We start from the raw sequence: 18,674 nt of genomic DNA, 5'->3' as shown, positions 1-18,674 counted from the left end.
AGAGCATCAGTTTGGTTATAAGTGCACAGTCAGAGCTTGAACATAGGTCACAGCTCAGTTTTGAGCAACTGAACATCTGTCATAAAAAGATCTGGACAGAACTCTATGTGAACAATAAGGATAAGACAAGTAACTGTAGAACCAGTAGAGTAATTTTACCCTCTCCCATATACTGAAATCATTCCACCATGGACAATGCCCCACATGGTTAGAATTGGTTAGAATTTGTAAAAAGAAAGTCAAAGCTAGAAATTCATTCTCTAGGTTTGGCTCTTAGAAATCAGATTTCTGCTCATAACATGCTGTTCTCATAAAGATTATTTGGCCTACTGGATTACTTTTCTAATAGTAGTCATTTGCCAAGAGTGTGGTTTTCAAAAGGATAAAGAGAGTAGAAGCCTTAGAAAAGACTTTACCCTGGGACACCTGGGTGGTTCAGTGGTTGAGTGTCTGCCTTCGGCCCAGGGTGTGATCCTGGAAACCCAGGATCAAGGATCAAGTCCCACATCAGGTTCCCTATGAGGAGCCTGCTTCTCCCTCTGCCTGTGTCTCTGCCTCTCTCTCTCTCTCTCTCTCTCTCATGAATAAATAAAATAAAATCATTAAAAATAAAAAAAATTTAAAAAAAGAAAAGACTTTACCCTTAGAAAAGAAAGAACATAGTAAACCAGCTTACTAAGTATCTGAACCCTGGTTCACAGTGCACTGTTTTAATGAACCAGAGAGTGACTTGTATGATTTTTTCCTTAAAATTTTTGGTGAGGTAGTACTGATAAAATGAATTAGTTGTAGAGTTCACAACCCCGTCCCTATTCCTATGATTGAATTTGTTTTTCAGAAAATTATTTTGGGTGGTTGATAAAATGTACATTGAATCCCAAAACTTAACTCATCTTTTTAAAGATGTATGTATTTATTTGAGAGAGAGAGTGCAAGTGAGGGGAGGGGCAGAGGGAGAGAATCTCATGCAGACTCCCTGCTGAGCATGGAGCCCCACATGGGTCTCAATCCCAGGACCCCAGGATCATGACCTGAACCAAAACTGAGTCAGGTGCTTAAACCTGAGCCACCCAGGTGCCCCAAAACTTTATTCATCTTTTTGTTCAGTATATAGCACCGGCCATTTACCTGGCTTCCTAATGTTTCTTCTTTGCATATTATTTAATTGAGATTTCCAGGGGAACTAAAGACAAAATCCTTAAAAGAAGCAGATTGTGGTGTATTTTTTAAAGAACTAACATGTATATTTCTTATTAATACTAAATTTCTGAATCACAACTTTAGTTATTATTAGTACTGATCCTACTTCACACCCAGCACTTGGAATGGTTCATTTAGAATTTAAAAGAATTTAGAAGTTATGACTGTCCGTTTATTTCACAAAAATTATACCGTTGGAAGACTGCAGAAATAGGTGGAATTCAAGTTAATAGTTTATCAGATCTTTATATGTAATATAGTCAGAGGAGTCAATGTTTATTATTTATGTAGGGCTTATCCCATTTTTTTTTCTCTTAACATCATTACTTTTCCCATTTTGATACCAGTTAAGCAAGGAGCCATTAAGTAGCACCTAAAATTTATTGAAAATGTAATTTCAGCACCTGCCTTCGAACTAGTTGTGTGCTCTTCATCAGGTCATCCAACCTTTCAGATCTTCAATTTTCCTTTTCTGTAAATTGGGGGTAATAAAACCCATTTCATAGAATTTTTAGAGGAGGATCAAGTGAAAGTATATATTAAAGTGCTTTTTAAATTGTAAAGTGCTATGTAAATGCAAAAAATAAACAGAAGATGTAAAATAAATCTGTTTACTTTCAAATGTTTTATAGTCCCCCAAAAGGGCTTCTTTTTTATTCCAATTTTTCTCTGGAGGCCTGGCTCATGTGTACAGAAACTAGGACATTTATTTTTGTGATGTGATTTTGAAAAACCTTTTTTGATCAGCTTTGGAACTATAAAAAAGTTTTTCTCCTAACAGTCATTGACTTATATTTGAATTGTAAATTTTGTCCTTATACAGGAAGATATCAAGTCTCTTACTGCACATATAGTTGAAAACTTTTATAAAGCACTTGAATCAATTGAATATGTTCAGACATTCAAAGGATTGAAGACTAAATATGAGCAAGAAAAAGACAGACAAAATCAAAAACTGAACAGGTACTGTTTAAATATATTGCATTTATAGTCTATAAAATTACATCTGAAAGCATCTTCTGTTTGGATCTGACATGTGAAATTTATCCAGGAGTATTCTTTCTGTCATTAGATAGTACGGGATTGCGTAGAAGGGTAGGATATTCTCCCCACCCAGAATCTTTTATATGAAAAATGACTGCTCTGTATAATAACTCAAGATAAATTTTTAATTTGCAATATCCTTAAATATTTTGGAGTGTTCTCTGGTTATATCTTGTATCACAATTGAGGTAATGATGTAAATTATATGAAGTTAAAATTACTTTAGCTCCTCTTAGTGTTCTATATATTTATTCTCAAATTTAATGTGGTCACAAACTTTAAATCATTACTCAGTGTTTGTGATATGTTTCTTACAGTGTACCATCTATATTACGTAGTAACAGATTTCGCAGAGATGCAAAAGCCTTGGAAGAGGATGAAGAAATGTGGTTTAATGAAGATGAAGAGGAGGAAGGAAAAGCAGTTGTGGCACCAGTAGAAAAATCTAAGCCAGAAGATGATTTTCCAGATACTTATGAAAAATTTATGGAGACAAAAAAAGGTATTAAAATTTTGAATTTTTGGGATCCCTGGGTGGCGCAGCGGTTTGGCGCCTGCCTTTGGCCCAGGGCGCGATCCTGGAGACCCGGATCGAATCCCACATCGGGCTCCCGGTGCATGGAGCCTGCTTCTCCTTCCGCCTGTGTCTCTGCCTCTCTCTCTCTCTCTGTGACTATCATAAATAAATAAATAAATAAATAAATAAATAAATAAATAAATAAATAAATAAATAAATAAGTAAGTAAGTAAGTAAGTAAGTAAGTAAATAAGTAAAATAAATAAATAAATAAATAAATAAATAAATAAATAAATAAATAAATAAATATAGAATTTTGAATTTTTAAATAATTTATCACTTAAGTACAGAAATTATCAGTTGCTTGTGAAAGTCTGGTCATAGTATATAGCATGAAAATGAATTTTATAATGAATCAACCTTTTAAAATATCCACATCTTTTTCTAAATCTGGGAGTTATTTTCATGTGTAAACTGTTTTTCTTGAAACTTGCCATTTTGTGACGCTTATTTGCTATTTATTTTTAAAGATTTTTAAAATTTATTCATAAGAGACAGAGAGGCAAAGACCTAGGCAGAGGAAGAAGCAGGCTTCCTGTGGGGAGCCTGATAACAGGACTCGATTCCAGGACTCTGGGATCCACGACCTGAACCAGAGTCAGACACTCAACGACTGAGCCACCCAAGTGCCCCTTCATTTGCTGTTTAGAATTACATTGTCTACTTATACATTGCTTTCTATAAACAATCTTGATTTATTTCTGTACTGAAATCTCCAGTAATAATAGAGACCATATAGATCCATAGAAACTTTCCAGAGTGCTCTGCCTTTTATAACTGAGGAAACTAAGCTCAAAGAAGTAACTTTGCTATTTGAGGTTTTTAAATCATTATAAAAATTTCATAAAGATAGACTATCAAGAGAAGTAGAATTTCCCATCTTTCAAATGTGTTGCACTTGTCTATAAAACAGATCTGGGCAGCCCGGGTGGCTCAGTGGTTTAGCACCGACTTCAGCCCAGGGCGTGATCCTGGAGACCCAGGATCAAGTCCTATGTCAGGCTCCCTGCAGGGAGCCTGCTTCTCTCTCTGCCTGTGTTTCTGCCCCCCCCCCCCCCCCCCCGGTGTTTCTCATGAATAATTAAATCTTAAAAAACCTGAAATCCTACCTTTTAAAAGAATTAATCACTTTAACTCTGTAGCTTAAAAAATCACCATTATTTGAGTACTGTCCTACATCATAAAAATGTTTACTACAAATTTACATTTTGAGAGGCAAAAGCATTTTTCCTACTTACTACATTTTTCCTGCAACTGTTATTCCCAGCCTCATTCATTATGTACTCGCTTCTTAATGTCTGAAATTCTATTGACCTCAGCATGGTGTGAAGATGTCCTAAGGTATAAGTAACTTGGTAGCTTAATTCTTCTACCTTTATTCATTATAGGCACTGCCCTGACTACCATAGAAAGGGGCAGCAAGGCCATACTTGAAGCTTTGAATCCACTTTAGAATCATACAAAAAAAGGAGCAACCAGGAGTGAAAGGATAGTAGACGCCTAAGTCATAAGAGAGACAGTTAAAGGAATCTGGAATATTCAGGAAATAAGAGACTGATAGACATGATCATATCATTGTCTTTAGGCATTTGAAATACTGACTTGTGGGAGGGGTTAACAGGTTTTTCACATGGATTTACGGATTTTAGAAGTATAGGGTCAGTGCAGTGAAGAGAAGGTGCAAAGAAACAATGAAAGGCAGAGTCAAACAGGTAATGAATCCTTGTTGTGTCCTAGATACAACACTGTAGAATTCTAGCGTAGGATGGCTAATTCTGGTATATGATTCTTTTTTTTTTTTTTTTTTTTTTTTTTTTTTTTTTTTTTTGGTATATGATTCTTAAGGTCCTTTCAAATCCTGAGATTTCTAAGATTAAAGACTAATTACTGTACACATCATGCTCCATGGCTCTTACAAAACAAAGGCAATGTTTTATAAGTTTTTAAGCTATTGTTCTTTTCAGATGCTTTGCTTATTTAGGAATATTTACTGAAAAAGATTAAAAATTTTACTTTCGCTTTAGCAAAAGAAAGTGAAGACAAGGAAAACCTTCCTAAAAGGACATCATCTAGTGGCTTCAAATTTACATTCTCCCACTCTGCCAGTACTGCTAATGGAACAAATAGTACAAACAGTAAGTCTGTAGTGGCTCAGACACCACCAACAAGTTCTAATGGATCCTCCTCCAAAACTACAAACTTGGCTACATCAGTAACAGCCACCAAGGTATGTGAAATTATTCTATACACAAACTTTGTTTTTTCCATCTTTAAAACTGTTTCATATTTACTGAAGAAAATTTGAATTAAAAAATTAATTTATATGCAATTGATAAATTACTGAACACCACATCTGAAACTAATGATGTACTTACATGTTGGCTGTTGAATTTAAATACAAAATAAATTTCAAAGAAGAAAAGCTGTACACATTGTCATCACAGAATAGTGACTGCTAAACATTTGGTTGATTTCTTTAGGTATATGGGTTTACCTGACATGCAGTGAGGTTTTTCTAGAAACATAGTTTTGTGTCCTGCTTTTATTTATTTGTTAAAAGAATTTTTCTACATTTTTTTCTTTTTGTTAAAAGAATTTTTCTTTCAAAACACTGTTGATGACTACAGAATTTCATTTTATTTAGGCATATCATAACACTTGTAAGCAACCCACCTAGTAATATTTTGGAGCACATAAGTTGATTCTGACGTTTCTTTCATTGATGAGACTACTGGTGTGTTGCATTTTATTTTCTTGAATCAATGAGTAGAAGAATGTTTACATATTGTCATATACCTCTAGAAGTTTCTACCAGTTTACATTACCATAAGCATTGTATGAGTGCTTGGCTCATTGCAGCTTTGCCAGTGTTACTACAATTCTTTTTTAATCTTAGCCCATTAGGTAGCAGAAACAGTATAGATTTCATCCCCAATTGTGTGTCCTTTGTTAGTAGCAAGTTTGAATATTATTAGTCTTTTGAATTTGCTCTTCTGCAAGTTGTCTTTTCATAGTCTTGCCTTTTAAAAATTGGATTACATGCTGCTTAATATGAATGAATCTTTATAAGGATATTAGCCGTTTTTGTCATTTGCATAGCAAATGTATTTCCCATTGGTTACTTTTTTTTATATAAACAAGTTTAAATTTTATATGAAACATTTTTCATTCATTTAAATTGTTATGGTATGTAACCATCCTCATCTCCAAAAAAGAGTGGCTTAAAAAGGCATAAATATAAGACAACTGTTAACATAAGGGTAGGAGGACAAGAGGATGGAAATGCCATAGTAGTAGAAAACCTAATCTGAAGAGATGCTTCTAGGTTTGAATACAAAATACAATTTGAGTTTATTTTACAAAAATGTAGTCTTTATTCAGTATTGTATTGTGGTAGGTGCTTGACTAAAGATCACAGGAGTAGCATTTTCAGTGAGATGCTACTGCTTTTGAAACATTTTATTTTTTAAAAGATTTTATTTATTTATTCATGAGAAATAGAGAGGCAGAGACACAGACAGAGGGAGAAGCAGGCTCCATCCTGGGAGCCCTAAGCGGGACTACGATCCCAAGTCTCCAGGATCACACCCTGGGCTGAAGGCAGCGCTAAGCCACTGAGCCACCCAGGCTGCCCAAAACATTTTATATTTTTTAACTAGAAATTTTAAAATTAAATTTCACTTCTTGATAGGATAGTTTGGTGTAATATTTGTGGCACTATATTAATATTTGCTGTGAAGTTAAATTTTTCAGGTAAATCTTGGTTCTGCCTTTTTCTAGGCTATATGACCTTGAATAAGTTATTAAATATCTCAGGAGCTTAATATTTCTTCATTTTAAACAAGGATAAAATAGCACCAACTCAATAGGCTTTAAAAATATTAAATTATTCAATAAATGTAAAAAGCTTAGAACACTACTTGCACCTTCTCAATATATATACTAGCTTTTCTTTCTTTGTTTTTTAAGAATTTATTTGAGAGGGATGCCCGAGTGGCTCAGCAGTTGAGCATCTGCCTTCAGCTCAGGGCATGATCCCCGGAGTTTCGGGATCGAGTCTCACGTTGGCCTCCATGTGAGGAGCCTGCTTCTCCCTCTGCCAATGTCTCTGCCTTCTCTCAGTGTCTTTATGAATAAATAAATAAAATCTTAAAAAAAAAAAAAAAGAATTTATTTGAGAGAGAAAGACAGAGATACTGAGAGAGATAGAGCACAAGCAGGGAGGAGAGGGAGAAGCAGGCTCCCCGCTGAGCAGGGAGCCCACATGGGACTGGAGAACTGGATCCCAGGACCCAGGATCATGACCTGAGCTGAAGGCAGACACTAAACCAGCTGAGCCACCCAGGTGCCATGCTTTGCTTTTTTTAATCCGAGTGATACATGCACTTACTTTGAAAAATCAAAATAGTGTTAAAATGTTGAGAAAAATCAGTCCTCTTTTTCCTCTCCAGAGATTGCTCTAGAACTCTTCTTGTACCTGTTTCTTCTATTTCTAAATAATCTGTTAATAATTCATATTGTTTTATCAAGTTTAAACCTAATTTGTTAAATTCTTGATATGGTAAAGAGTTTAGCATGTGAACACTCCTTAGCACATCCTCTCTCTTATTTCTCCCTTATATCAAAAATTTTGGTTAAAATAATATTTGATAATTTTATAGCTATAATGACAGTGTAAATATTCTTTACTCATGAATTTTTTTCCTGGTCTTTTTTTTTTCCTGGTCTTTTTTTCTGTACTGTATTTTTCTTGGTAACTTTTCTCTTTGAATAAATAATTACCATCATTTTTTTTTCATTTGTTGCAATAGTTAGGTGTCTGTCACTAATTCTTTTAGTATCTTTCAGGTTAGTTTCTATATTCTCTGGAAGTCTCCTGTCTGGTTCTGGCCTAGATCGCTTGCTCTCTAGACTTTGATCTAGCTCTTGTCTTAAGGCTTGCCTAGGCCATTATCCTAATACTTCTTTTGCCTCTCTCTTTCTTGTATTGTTTCCTGGGCCTTATGTCTCTGTTCTCTTCTAGATTTTCCCTCTCCTTTTGGTGGAGCAAATCCTGTAATAATTGTTTTCTGAGAAAATCCCATTAGAGATAAAATTTTAGCCCCTGCATGTATGAAAATGTATTGATTCTGTCCTACCTGACAATTTAACTGAATATAGAACCAAATTGGAAATAATTTTCTTCTAAAAATTTGAAGTTATTGCTGCCAAGAAATCCAGAGACATTCTTTCTGATCGTTTGCATGTCATTTTTTATTTTCTTCTTGAAAGTAGCTAAATAGTCGTGACCTTCAGTTGAGAAGCATTTTATGCTATTTCACTGTAACTTACTATTAGAATGTTGGGTCTTCTGTATTGATTTTACAATTGTCATAATTTTTCTAATATTATTTTTTAAATCTTATTCTATCTCCTGGGTTATTTCTTAGAGTTTTTTTTTTTTTAAGATTTTATTTATTTATTCATGAGAGACATGGGACAGGGTGGAGAGAGAGAGGCAGAGACACAGGCACAGGGAAAAGCAGGCTCCATGCAGGGAGCCTGACATGGGTCGATCCCGGGACTCCAGGATACGGCCTGGGCGGAAGGCAGGCGCTTAACCGCTGAGCCACCCAGGGATCCCCATATTTCTTAGAGTTCTTATTTCATTATCCTTCCAGATAATTTTTTACTTATGATTGAGCAAAATCAAGTACTAACACAAATTTTTCACTCTTTTTGACACTAATAGCAGATTGCTGAATATATTTGTTCTACACCTTTTGGGGGGAGAAGGAGAGAACAGTGATTGTTCTTGGAAAATAAATGGCTCATCACACTAGATTATGACAAAAGTTTGAAGTTCACTATCTTTTGATTACCACAATTGAATTGATTGGTTCTTAAAATTAAAGAGATGAAGTGTGAACCTGTCCATTTTCCTTTGTAAGGCATTCTAATAAAGTTCTACTATGCTTTTAAAAATTGCATTCTTTGAAAACTTGATAGTTCTCAAGGCTGGTAAGACATTAGCTACTAATGAAATTACAAAGATTTTTTTTTTTTTTTTTAACTTGTAGAGCTGTAAAACATGCACATTTTCCTTGAAGACGACTACTTACCCCCCCCCCAAAGAAAGAAAAATATTTTAAAAATCAGAATCAGAAACGATTAGTGGGTCCTAAAACCAACAGTTCTTTTGCCACAGATTAACAGAAGAGAATACTGCATCTTGCGTTTTCTCTTAACAAACTTAACCTGGGTGAACTTTCCATGTTAGGACATAAGAGAACTCTCTCCATAGAATTCCAGAGTATGATATACTTTAATTTATAACTTACTCTTGATGCATTTTAACGTTGTTTCCAGCTTTTTGCAGCTAAAACAATTGTATGTGACTTTCTCCACAAAATATTTTATATACATGTTTATTTCTGTATAGAATATGCTTTTAGTTTTGATTAGTTATCACATTTACTCAGTAAAATGGAAATACATCGAGAGTTCTTAACATGGTATATATATATGGCTGATACCAAAAGCTTACTTAATACTTTAGGACATATTAGAGGTAGTCCCACCAAAGTTGGGAACAAGATAGGACACCACTGTAACCATTGTTCAGGGGTACTTGCCAATGCAGTTAGGTGAGATAAAGAAATTAAAGCTATAATAATTAGGAGATATAAAATAACTACTTTTGCTGATGATTTTTAAAATTTTTATTAATCATGTTTATGGAAGATCTATATATTTTGAGTAGAAGATAATTTTTGAATTCTCTCCTTAAATTTTTAAACATGATGAATCATGATAATAGTTTCCTAACTTATAATTTGTTAATTCATTGGTTTATTTGGTTCAGAAAAACTGTCATTGTTTCTTCATAGGTAATGTTATTTGTTTTCATCCCTTCTTTCATATTGGAAACTTTTCTCAAGGGTATTTGGCATAAGTGGTACAATTGCAATCTGATAGTTATTTTAAAACAAGTATGTTTATGTTTTTATATTAAGTCTGGAGTCTGTCAAATTCTTTAAAAGATGTATCTCTGGATTATAGACCTTCTAATATTTCATGTTTTATATTGCTATTTTCAATAAAAATGATTGTTTTAACGTATAGGAGTTTGTTTATGATATAGATGGATAATAGAGATGAAATTAAATTGTGTAGCTGAGTGTTTCAGATATATTTATTAATTTTAACAAATGTTTGTACATTGTGATATGTAATCTATAATCCTAAACACGATCAAAACATTCCTTTATAACTTGTTATCTTTGTGAATATTAGATTGTGCCCTTTTAGAAAGTAATTACATCTTCTATCTTCTCTCATCTAACTTGTTTGGCTTAGAAAACCAATGAAAAAGAATGATTTTAGTAATAGTAGCTAGTAGCAATTATTGAACACTCTATCTACATACCAAGCACTGTGCCAAATGCTTTTTAAGTTTTATTTTCAGTTTAATTTTCAAAGTAGTTCAGTGAGGTCTGACTACTATTATTATACCAATTTTGCAGATAAGGAAAATGTGGCATAGAGATTCTAAATCAGTAGCCCATAGTCCTGCATCTAAAGTGTGGCGTTGGAATTTGAAGTCAGGCAGACCACAATCAATATATTCTTATCAATTGAGACAATACTGCCTCTTATCAAACTTAAGACTTGAGAAAGCAGGATTCTCACATATGTAAATATGGTATAAATAAGTTTAACTCCCAGACTTTCTGATAATGGTTTCTAGCTGCTCGTTGGCCTTTGTTGACTAATATTACAGTGGTTCAGTTATATCTTGGCAAAGTGTTATGGCTAGATGTCTGAGTTCTTTAAATATGAAGCTACTTAGCTTTGAAATATGAGTTATTTCGGTTGTATTTGTTTATTACTTTGTCTAAAGGGTTTGAACTAAATTCATTGTTTACAGTAGCCCTTGTAACCTGTGGGACATATGTATAAACTTGATGGGATGGATTCTAAATGAGTGCAAACCTGAGGACATTTAATTTCCTGGGTAGTGTCCAGAGCTTTAATAGGAATTTTAGGGGTCCAAACATCTGAATTACCTCATTACTTTCCTTTTGGTTACAGAGAGGTAGCTCTAAATTTTTTAGTTATTAGTTTTAGGAATCATGTCATGTGTTTATCATCAAAAGCATTATGAAAACAGTGGTATGCACTGAGTGATGAAATACACACCTGAAGTACAGAGACAAAAGGTGGGCTTCCTGTCACTGGCTGACTACTCACTCCTGTTTAAACGTAGAGAAATGAATGAGTCCATTTTCACAATCTTAGCTCCCAGTGTCATGATGATTTGTGAGTCCTGCTATGCAGAGATACATGTTTCCACAGTGAAAGTTCGCTGAATTGGGAGGTGTTGTTAAAAATCTAAGAGCTAAATAGAAAAGTTGGGGGTAACCTAGAGTGCCACCAATGTACCAGGTGTTCGTAATTTTCAAGCTGTTCCTTTATCAAATTCAAATATATCTGTTTGAGATATATATGATTAAATAGTTTAGAAAAGTTATTTGTGATGTCTTTAAAAGTGATTATACTAAGTAAGTTTTTTTCCCCTTAAGTTACATATGTTAAGAATTTTTTTTATTCTTCAATAGGGAAGTTTGGTTGGTTTAGTGGATTATCCAGATGATGAAGAGGAAGATGAAGAAGAAGAAACATCTCCCAGGAAAAGACCTCGTCTTGGCTCATAAAATACTTAGTGGGGACCCTCAACGTGTGGTCTTACTAAAATGCTGCAACTGTTCGATGAGCTGAAAATCTGAATCAGAAAGCTTTCTCACTTGAACTTATAAATATATGAGGAGTAGCAAAAAATACTCAGTATATCAGCTAGGAGAGTTTAGTTCTGTAAAAAACCAGGCTTCCCAGGAACTTGATTGCTTGCTAGTAATTAAGGGTTTTGCCTTTCAGGCTGTCAAAAAAAAATAAAATAAAATAAGGTTAGTAACCAGAACCTGGGAGATAGCTTCTCAGTGAGGAAACTCTCAGGTTTGGGGATGGCTTGGGGGAGGGACATGGTTGATAAAATAATATTAAATGCAGGGTTGCTCCAGGGGGTATCCGATCTAGAAACAATTACAAAACTTTAGTTACAAACCCAATAACATTACTTGTATAATGGTGCTGGCCATGTTGTTCTTTTAATCAGTTGCCTCTTTTTAAAAAAATTTTTATGAAACCAAATTCAACTATCATAAAAGTGAAGTTATGCTGTTGGGACCATTTTTTTTGAAGATTTAACAGAAATTCAGCCTTATAGGTAGTTGGAAGGAAGTACACTCTGTGTTACAGTACATGTTGAGTTTTCTACACCAGGAATTTTCAGTATGTATTTTGATGAAAACAAACTGGATTCAAAATGGACAGTTCTTCTTAATAGAACTTTACAGCACTTTTAGAGATAACTGATGCCAAGAATCAGTACAGTAGTATTTCATAATGACTTTTCTCCAGAAACTTGGGAGTGGATTGAACAGAATGTTTCCAAATGTCTCCCCGTAGTACATACAATCTTTTGTGCAAGATAATTTGAAGTCACTTTCTGCTTTGTTCATAAAGTTGTCTCTCTCCAGAGCTGCGAGTAAGTTTTAAAGTATAATATATAAAGACTCACATACAAAGACTAGTGCTGAATTAAGTGGCATTTAATATCTAGAGGCCATTTGGATCCAAGAAGTTATTACTTCAGTATCAAAGTCAGTATGCAGCACATGAAGTTTTCCATAAAACAAACAAGGGTGTAATATGAAAGCTGCTTTTTTAAAAGAGTAAAAGCACATTCCATGTACGTAAATGAATTTAAAATAAGTTGAGGCAAACAGTTAAAGAGGTTTTATTTTTAGAACAGCAAGTTACCTGTAAATATTTTAATGTTAGTTTGCTCATCTATGATCTGAGATCATGCTGAAGTGAGGAAATACGTCCCCCAAACAACAACTTAATGCATTGGGAAAAAAACTAAAAACAGTAATTCTGGCTACAATCTTCAGATCACCCTTGTAATGTGTTATGGGTCCATTTTTCCTGGAATAGCTTAACCTGAAGCAGTTTCCCCTGTTTTGGAGATTTTGTAGTTAATTTTAATTTTGGCTATTGTTTGGAAAAGATGGGCTGTCTGTGTAGATATGAAGTATAGTTTTTCCATAAAACAGATGTTTATTTTGTATTAAAAATACCACTGTACTTGTTTTACACCATTTGTATACATGTGGTGATATTAATGCTGAACTGTAAAATTCAGGAATTAAAATGTGACCCTGTAATTCTATGATTGTTGCTTTTGTTTGGTTTATTGTAAATATAAGTTAATTCCATTTTGAGATATGTCCATTTTATAATATCTTTTAAAAGCCAATAAATTATCCATAGATATTTATTATAAACCACTTAGTCCTACACCAATCTGAAAAAATTCTAAACAAACCGCGGTTGACTGCACTTTAAGTATCACTGATTCTACTTACAGAAGGTATGCCTTGGGCAAATGAAGTCCCAGCACCAAAACATCACAGCAATGGGGCTAGTCTCATCTCTTTTATTAAAGGTACATATAATGATAAAGACCTTCCACTTTATAAGGCAAGGGACTCAGGATAATTTAAGATCAGTAAAGTTGCCATCTGAATACATTTTTTTTTAAGCAAGTTCTATAAAGCCCCTTTCATTCTTCTTAGCTCTTAATAAATTTCCTCTTGTCATCTAAGAAGCCCAGGCCTAAAGCATTTCCCTATTGACTCTTGACTCTTCCTGATTAAGTAATTTTAAAGTTCCAGTAAGAAGTAATATGTTTATACTTCATGAAGAGTTTAATTTTCGTTTCTAAAGAATTGCCATGAGTCAAACATTTAAATCATCATCTTAATAACCTTTCTTCTTGCAAAAAATGTGAATGTTTTGTTGACTTACAGGATAACCGTTTTCATGGTACATATGCTCACCCACAATGATATGAAAACAGGGCTTAAAATATCCCTTGAAAGAATAACTATTAAAGTTTCCACATGTTAGCTGCTGTCTTAATGACTATCCTCAGGCAGATCAGGATTTTTATATCTTTATCTTCACTCGGTGAAGCAAGCCAGAGCCCACATTTGTATGCCTGAGGTTCTCTTAAAATTATATCTGTAAACATGTATCCAGTATAAAAACTATTTTTAATAAAAAGTTACGTGAAACAGATTTCTGTGTTTTAATCACTAGTTCTTCCTCTTGTCCATCTAAGTGATGAAAATCTAACAAATGTAATGCTGGTTTTTCTCTGCAGGTTGAAGACTGGAGCTAAATAAACTTTGGTTTCCCTTTTTAAAAGTTTATAACTGTAGATTTAAAGAGATAAAATGGAACTATAAATTAAACTGAAGGAGCAATCTGTAACTAGAAATGGGAGTGTTTGTTGGATGACACAGGAAGTTTTCTGAAAGAAGGGTTTATCCTACTATTCTGACTCTCAAGCCAACTACCACAGAAAACCATCCAGGACCACTTCGCATAAAAATGACCGACACCCGCAGCTTCATTTCCCTCTGAAGGCTCAGTCGATTATTCCCTTTACCTTTTTTAATGGTAGGTTTTCTCAAAAGAGTACCTGAGTATTTTTGACATCCATTTTCCAAGTCCTGTTTGCTCCTGCACGAGATTAGTCTTTTAATTGGATTTCCTTACAGTTGGTACCCTCACGACTCGAACTCCCCCAGTTTCCGTACAGCAGCCACACATTTTTTTTTTTAACTGAACATTGTGATGATGACTTCCCTGCTTTCAAACTTTTCAGTGACTTCCCATTACCATTATAAAATTTGAAATCTTCACATTTCCTACAAGGCCCTTAAATCAATACCCCACCTATCTCTAATTCCATATGCCAGCCTTCCCCCTCATTCTACATACACTCACCCTCCTGCCAATTCCTCACTAGCTGCTTCATTCTTTCCTGCACCACGACCTGGTGTTCCTTCCCATTGCTCCCAGCAACTGGCTTTCCAATCAGCTTAAACATTGCTTTCTCAGGAGGCTTGGCCAGCCCTCCTGATATTACTGCACTTTTCCCTTCTTACACTTTGCTCTTTGGGCCTTCCTCACTAGCCCCATGAAGGCAGGGAAACTGATGACCTAGTTGACTACTGCATCCTTGGCACAGTGCTGAGAACAAATAGGTAACCAAGTTTGAATGAATAAATGCACTATCGGCTTTCTATACCCCTTCTCAGCCCAAGTAGCTGCCTTCTCCACCACCCTTTACCTCCAAAATTTAATAAAGTAGTAATAATAAGCTTATATTTGCATTTATAAACACAAGTATTTGAAACTAACAAGCTCGGTTTAAGGATTAAATAATTTATTTTTAAGAAAATTTGAACTGTTTTGCTAAGTTGTTTTTAAAATTACTTATTAATAACTTCTTCTTTAAGTTTCTCTGCAAGCAATCTCCTCTTTAGTAACGTTTGCTTCTCCTCTGCTGTCATTTCTGGTTTCTCTGTCATTTCCTTAAAACAAAACAAAACAAAACAACAGAAAAGAAAAAAAAATTGGCTATAGTATAAGATGGGTTCATTTGTCTAAAATTCCCAACATACTGCCTCAAAGAGCATTTTCAGTAAATAAAAATTTAAAAAGCCACATGTGGACTGGGTTCCCTAAATCTCTTCTTTGCAAAAATCCTTTTAGGGAAGAAAGCCTCTTGGAGGTGGTGATGAGGGTACTGTTGCTGCTTTGTGGATAAAATATTGCAAAAGGCTTAGGTAAAATAGGCTGCTGACCCATAAGCACCCAGAGCAGGGCAAGTAAAGAAAGAAGTGTAAATGAAACCGCTATCATTTCAACCTCACAAAATCATATCACAATGATCTCATGGCCTAGCAAAAACTGAACAGGTGCTACACCAGCAGTGAGGTTAATATGACTGGATCTACAAGCAACATTCATTATCAAGGCTGTCTTGCACACAATCTGATTTTGACAATTCCAACTCTAGATTTGCAAAGCTTTACACACTACAGCTAGTCATACCTCTACCTCCCCAGCAGGCTTTCCTTTCTGCTCCGAGTTTTGTATCTGCTTAGTCTTCATATCCTTTCTCATGGACATCAACTTATCTCTCTTCTGCTTGAGATAGCGCTCTCGTTGTCGGAGCTCTTCTGTTCCAAGTGTTGATAAATTCTGGGTCAAAAAAGAGAAGGACTATTTAAATTCAAGTCCAAGATACTAACAAAATCCAAGTGTATGGCTGTTCACATTGTTCCTATTACTTTGTCATTCTCTTCATAGTTCTTAAAAAGTAATTTTTTTACTTACTGCTATTGGTCCTTCAATGCTTGCATGTTCTAGGCCAGGGATCTTCAGGCCTTTTTGTGGGAAGGAGGAAGTTTCAGACAGCATTTCCGGCTTTCTTGCCAAAGGTTGTACTGACTGATTAGCAAAATGCATTTTAACTTCTGGCAGTAATTAGATAGAGACCAATTAGAATGTTATAAAAAAAATATTGAGTACCAGCCTAGGCTCACCAAAATGCTTAGTGTTTTCTTCTCCCACCCCACCCGCCCCCCACACTTTTACTCAACACACACTGATTCAGTGCCTAGATTGTTTCAAGCCCTGGGTGAGAATAAACATGGTCCTTGTCTTCAAGGAGCTTGAACTACTCTTACTCATGAGTAAGGACATTTCAATAAATCCCAAGCTCCTGCTGTTTGGTACTACAGCTACAAGAAGTATAATACTTGTCTAAAGATTAGAACCACAATAGAATGTAATACAAGGTTCCCACATACGCTAAATAAACAGTACACAAAAATCCCTTACTAGCAATGTAACTCGTTGCCAAACTTGCTTACAGAAGAAACTAAGTGACCCTGTGTTTTCAGAACAATGAAGTTAAAGCTTCAATTATTGTACTAGATAATAATACCAATATCAACTTTTTGTTTGTAATTCATACTGAAGATAACTTTAACAAACCTACCAATACTGTAAGAAAATGTAAAGATTTTAAAGTTAAGTAGAACTTAGAAGCAGACACAACAAAGCACTCAATATTTTCCAGTGATTTGGTGACTGTGCTAAGATTAAGAAACCAGATAAACATGCTAGATGCTTTTCTGAGCCTTTTTTATAAGACAAAGTGATTTTTTTTTTAAGATGAAACATTTCATCTGAAACATTTTCAGGGTAAGGACATGAACTATGAAAGCAGATTGAGACAAGAAAAAAACTCAGATAAAAATGATAGCAAGAACTCAAAGGATGGGTGAACATGATATATATACATGTCTCAAAATGTTTAAAAATCTTGACAGCACAGTAAACTTGGAAATAAAATTCTGCATGAGCAAAAAACTTGCCAAGGACCACTGCTTTAGCATGGGGTGAGTGGACTGATGGCAGTGCTAGGGAGTTTGGAAGAACAGCCCTTAAGCCTCTTGGACAGTAAGGAGAGTCTCCATAAGAGATGAGGCTGGAGCTAACCTCCAACCAACAAGACAGGGAGTTACAGAATTAACTTAGAAATAAAGATGCTCAAGCAAGTTGGTCATTGCGAACCAATGTTGAACTCTTGTTCAACATGCCACTCTTGCTGATGGTGACTTTACACAAAGGCTTAACCCTCAGATATGGAAGCACACAGTGAAGAAGGGGTAATTTGTTTCATTTCTGAGGAGGGAGATCCCAGGCACATAAGCATTTATATTCAATTCATGTACTTGTTCTGGATAATTCTTGCCTTGAGTTTGTTAGTTATGAACAGCTTGTATATTCTAACTCAGACCTAGGAAAGTACTTGAAACCAAAATACTTAGCTTCTCTGATTTCTAGGAATAGACAATCAGAAAACTAGGAAGCTTAAAGAAAGATCATCTTATCTCTGGCAACTCTTTGCATCAATCTGAGAACAGATGCCATCCATTTCTAGCAGGAACCAAGGAAACACATGAAAAAATGAAATTAACTCTTTTTTTAATTCTTCCCCAAATTAGGTTTTCAAAATGGACTTCCATCACTGCATGAAATGATTTTCAGGAATATCAGATATACTCATTTTTAAAAATAGTTTTTGGAAACTAAAGTCATTACTTTAGAAATTATCTGCCATTTATTCAGAGCCACATAAGTCCATACTTGAGTTATATGTGGTTTGAGATTAAGTTTTCTATAACTTCTCTTAATAGATAAGGAACTAGACAAAGCAGATGTATTCCAATTATGTGAGACACAAGACTGAAACAGTGTGGACTTAGGTCTGCATAAACAGAAAGTTAAACTTGGGCCAGGAAATTTAAAAAGAGCTCAGACAAATCTAAAGCAGGTGCTTTCGCAAACATAATTCAAATGAAGTTATTCTACCTAGAATCTGATTATGAGAAAAGAAAAATGGTTAAATTTGCTAGGAAGAAAGAAGAAAGGTAATTTCATAAACCTGCTTCTGTTTCATATGCCCCATTGTTTTATTAACTAAGAGTATAGTTCCTTAAAATAAATGGGTAAATATCAAACCCATCTTATCTCAATTATAAAAGTTCTTATATACTAAAGTGTAAAAGAACACAAGATTTGGAGGCAGAAGACCAAAGTAGGTTAGAGTTTTACCACTTAACAGCTCAGTGGTTTTGGACAAGTCACTCAACTTCCTTAAATTTCTTCTAAAACAAAAATAAGACAACAGAAAAATAAGGATCATAATTTCTATCTCAGTTGTGTGACTTTTTTTTTTTTTAAAGAAAAGGACATTTATTTAAAGCCAAAGAAATACATGAGAAAATGAACTGAATTCATGATCGTGACTCAATTTGTTTCAGAATTTCTTGTTTTCTTATAGAGAAAATCAGAATATATTGAAAATGGATTTGCCATTTCT

General features: G+C 34.6%; 2 protein-coding genes across 4 annotated transcripts in view; one reads left to right on the top strand and one right to left on the bottom strand.

Moving 5' to 3' along the window:
• Positions 1-14,005, top strand: part of PPP4R3B (protein phosphatase 4 regulatory subunit 3B) — a 62,964-nt gene extending 48,959 nt beyond the window's left edge. Inside the window, exons 13-16 of one of the 3 annotated variants that reach the window (XM_041756870.1) lie at positions 2,024-2,163; positions 2,583-2,746; positions 4,846-5,048; positions 11,422-14,005. In XM_041756870.1, the coding sequence (XP_041612804.1) occupies positions 2,024-2,163; positions 2,583-2,746; positions 4,846-5,048; positions 11,422-11,517 (603 nt within the window). In that variant the 3' untranslated portion in view covers positions 11,518-14,005. Of the gene's footprint in view, positions 1-2,023; positions 2,164-2,561; positions 2,747-4,843; positions 5,049-11,421 lie in introns of those variants that run through there. The other 2 variants (XM_041756868.1, XM_041756871.1) reach the window with 2 other exon arrangements.
• A 1,139-nt stretch (positions 14,006-15,144) lies between these two features.
• The window catches only part of CFAP36 (cilia and flagella associated protein 36), a 29,558-nt gene continuing 26,028 nt past the window's right edge, over positions 15,145-18,674 (bottom strand). The window contains exons 8-10 of the mRNA XM_041756873.1: positions 16,118-16,257; positions 15,833-15,982; positions 15,145-15,309 (exon numbers count right to left, since the gene is read on the bottom strand). Coding sequence (XP_041612807.1) covers positions 15,208-15,309; positions 15,833-15,982; positions 16,118-16,257 — 392 coding nt within the window. The 3' untranslated portion in view covers positions 15,145-15,207. The remainder of the gene's footprint in view (positions 15,310-15,832; positions 15,983-16,117; positions 16,258-18,674) is intronic.

Source organism: Vulpes lagopus, chromosome 5, assembly GCF_018345385.1.
Source record: "Vulpes lagopus strain Blue_001 chromosome 5, ASM1834538v1, whole genome shotgun sequence".
In the NCBI taxonomy this organism is placed as follows: Eukaryota; Metazoa; Chordata; class Mammalia; order Carnivora; family Canidae; genus Vulpes; species Vulpes lagopus.
This window is presented reverse-complemented; position numbering and strand designations above follow the sequence as displayed.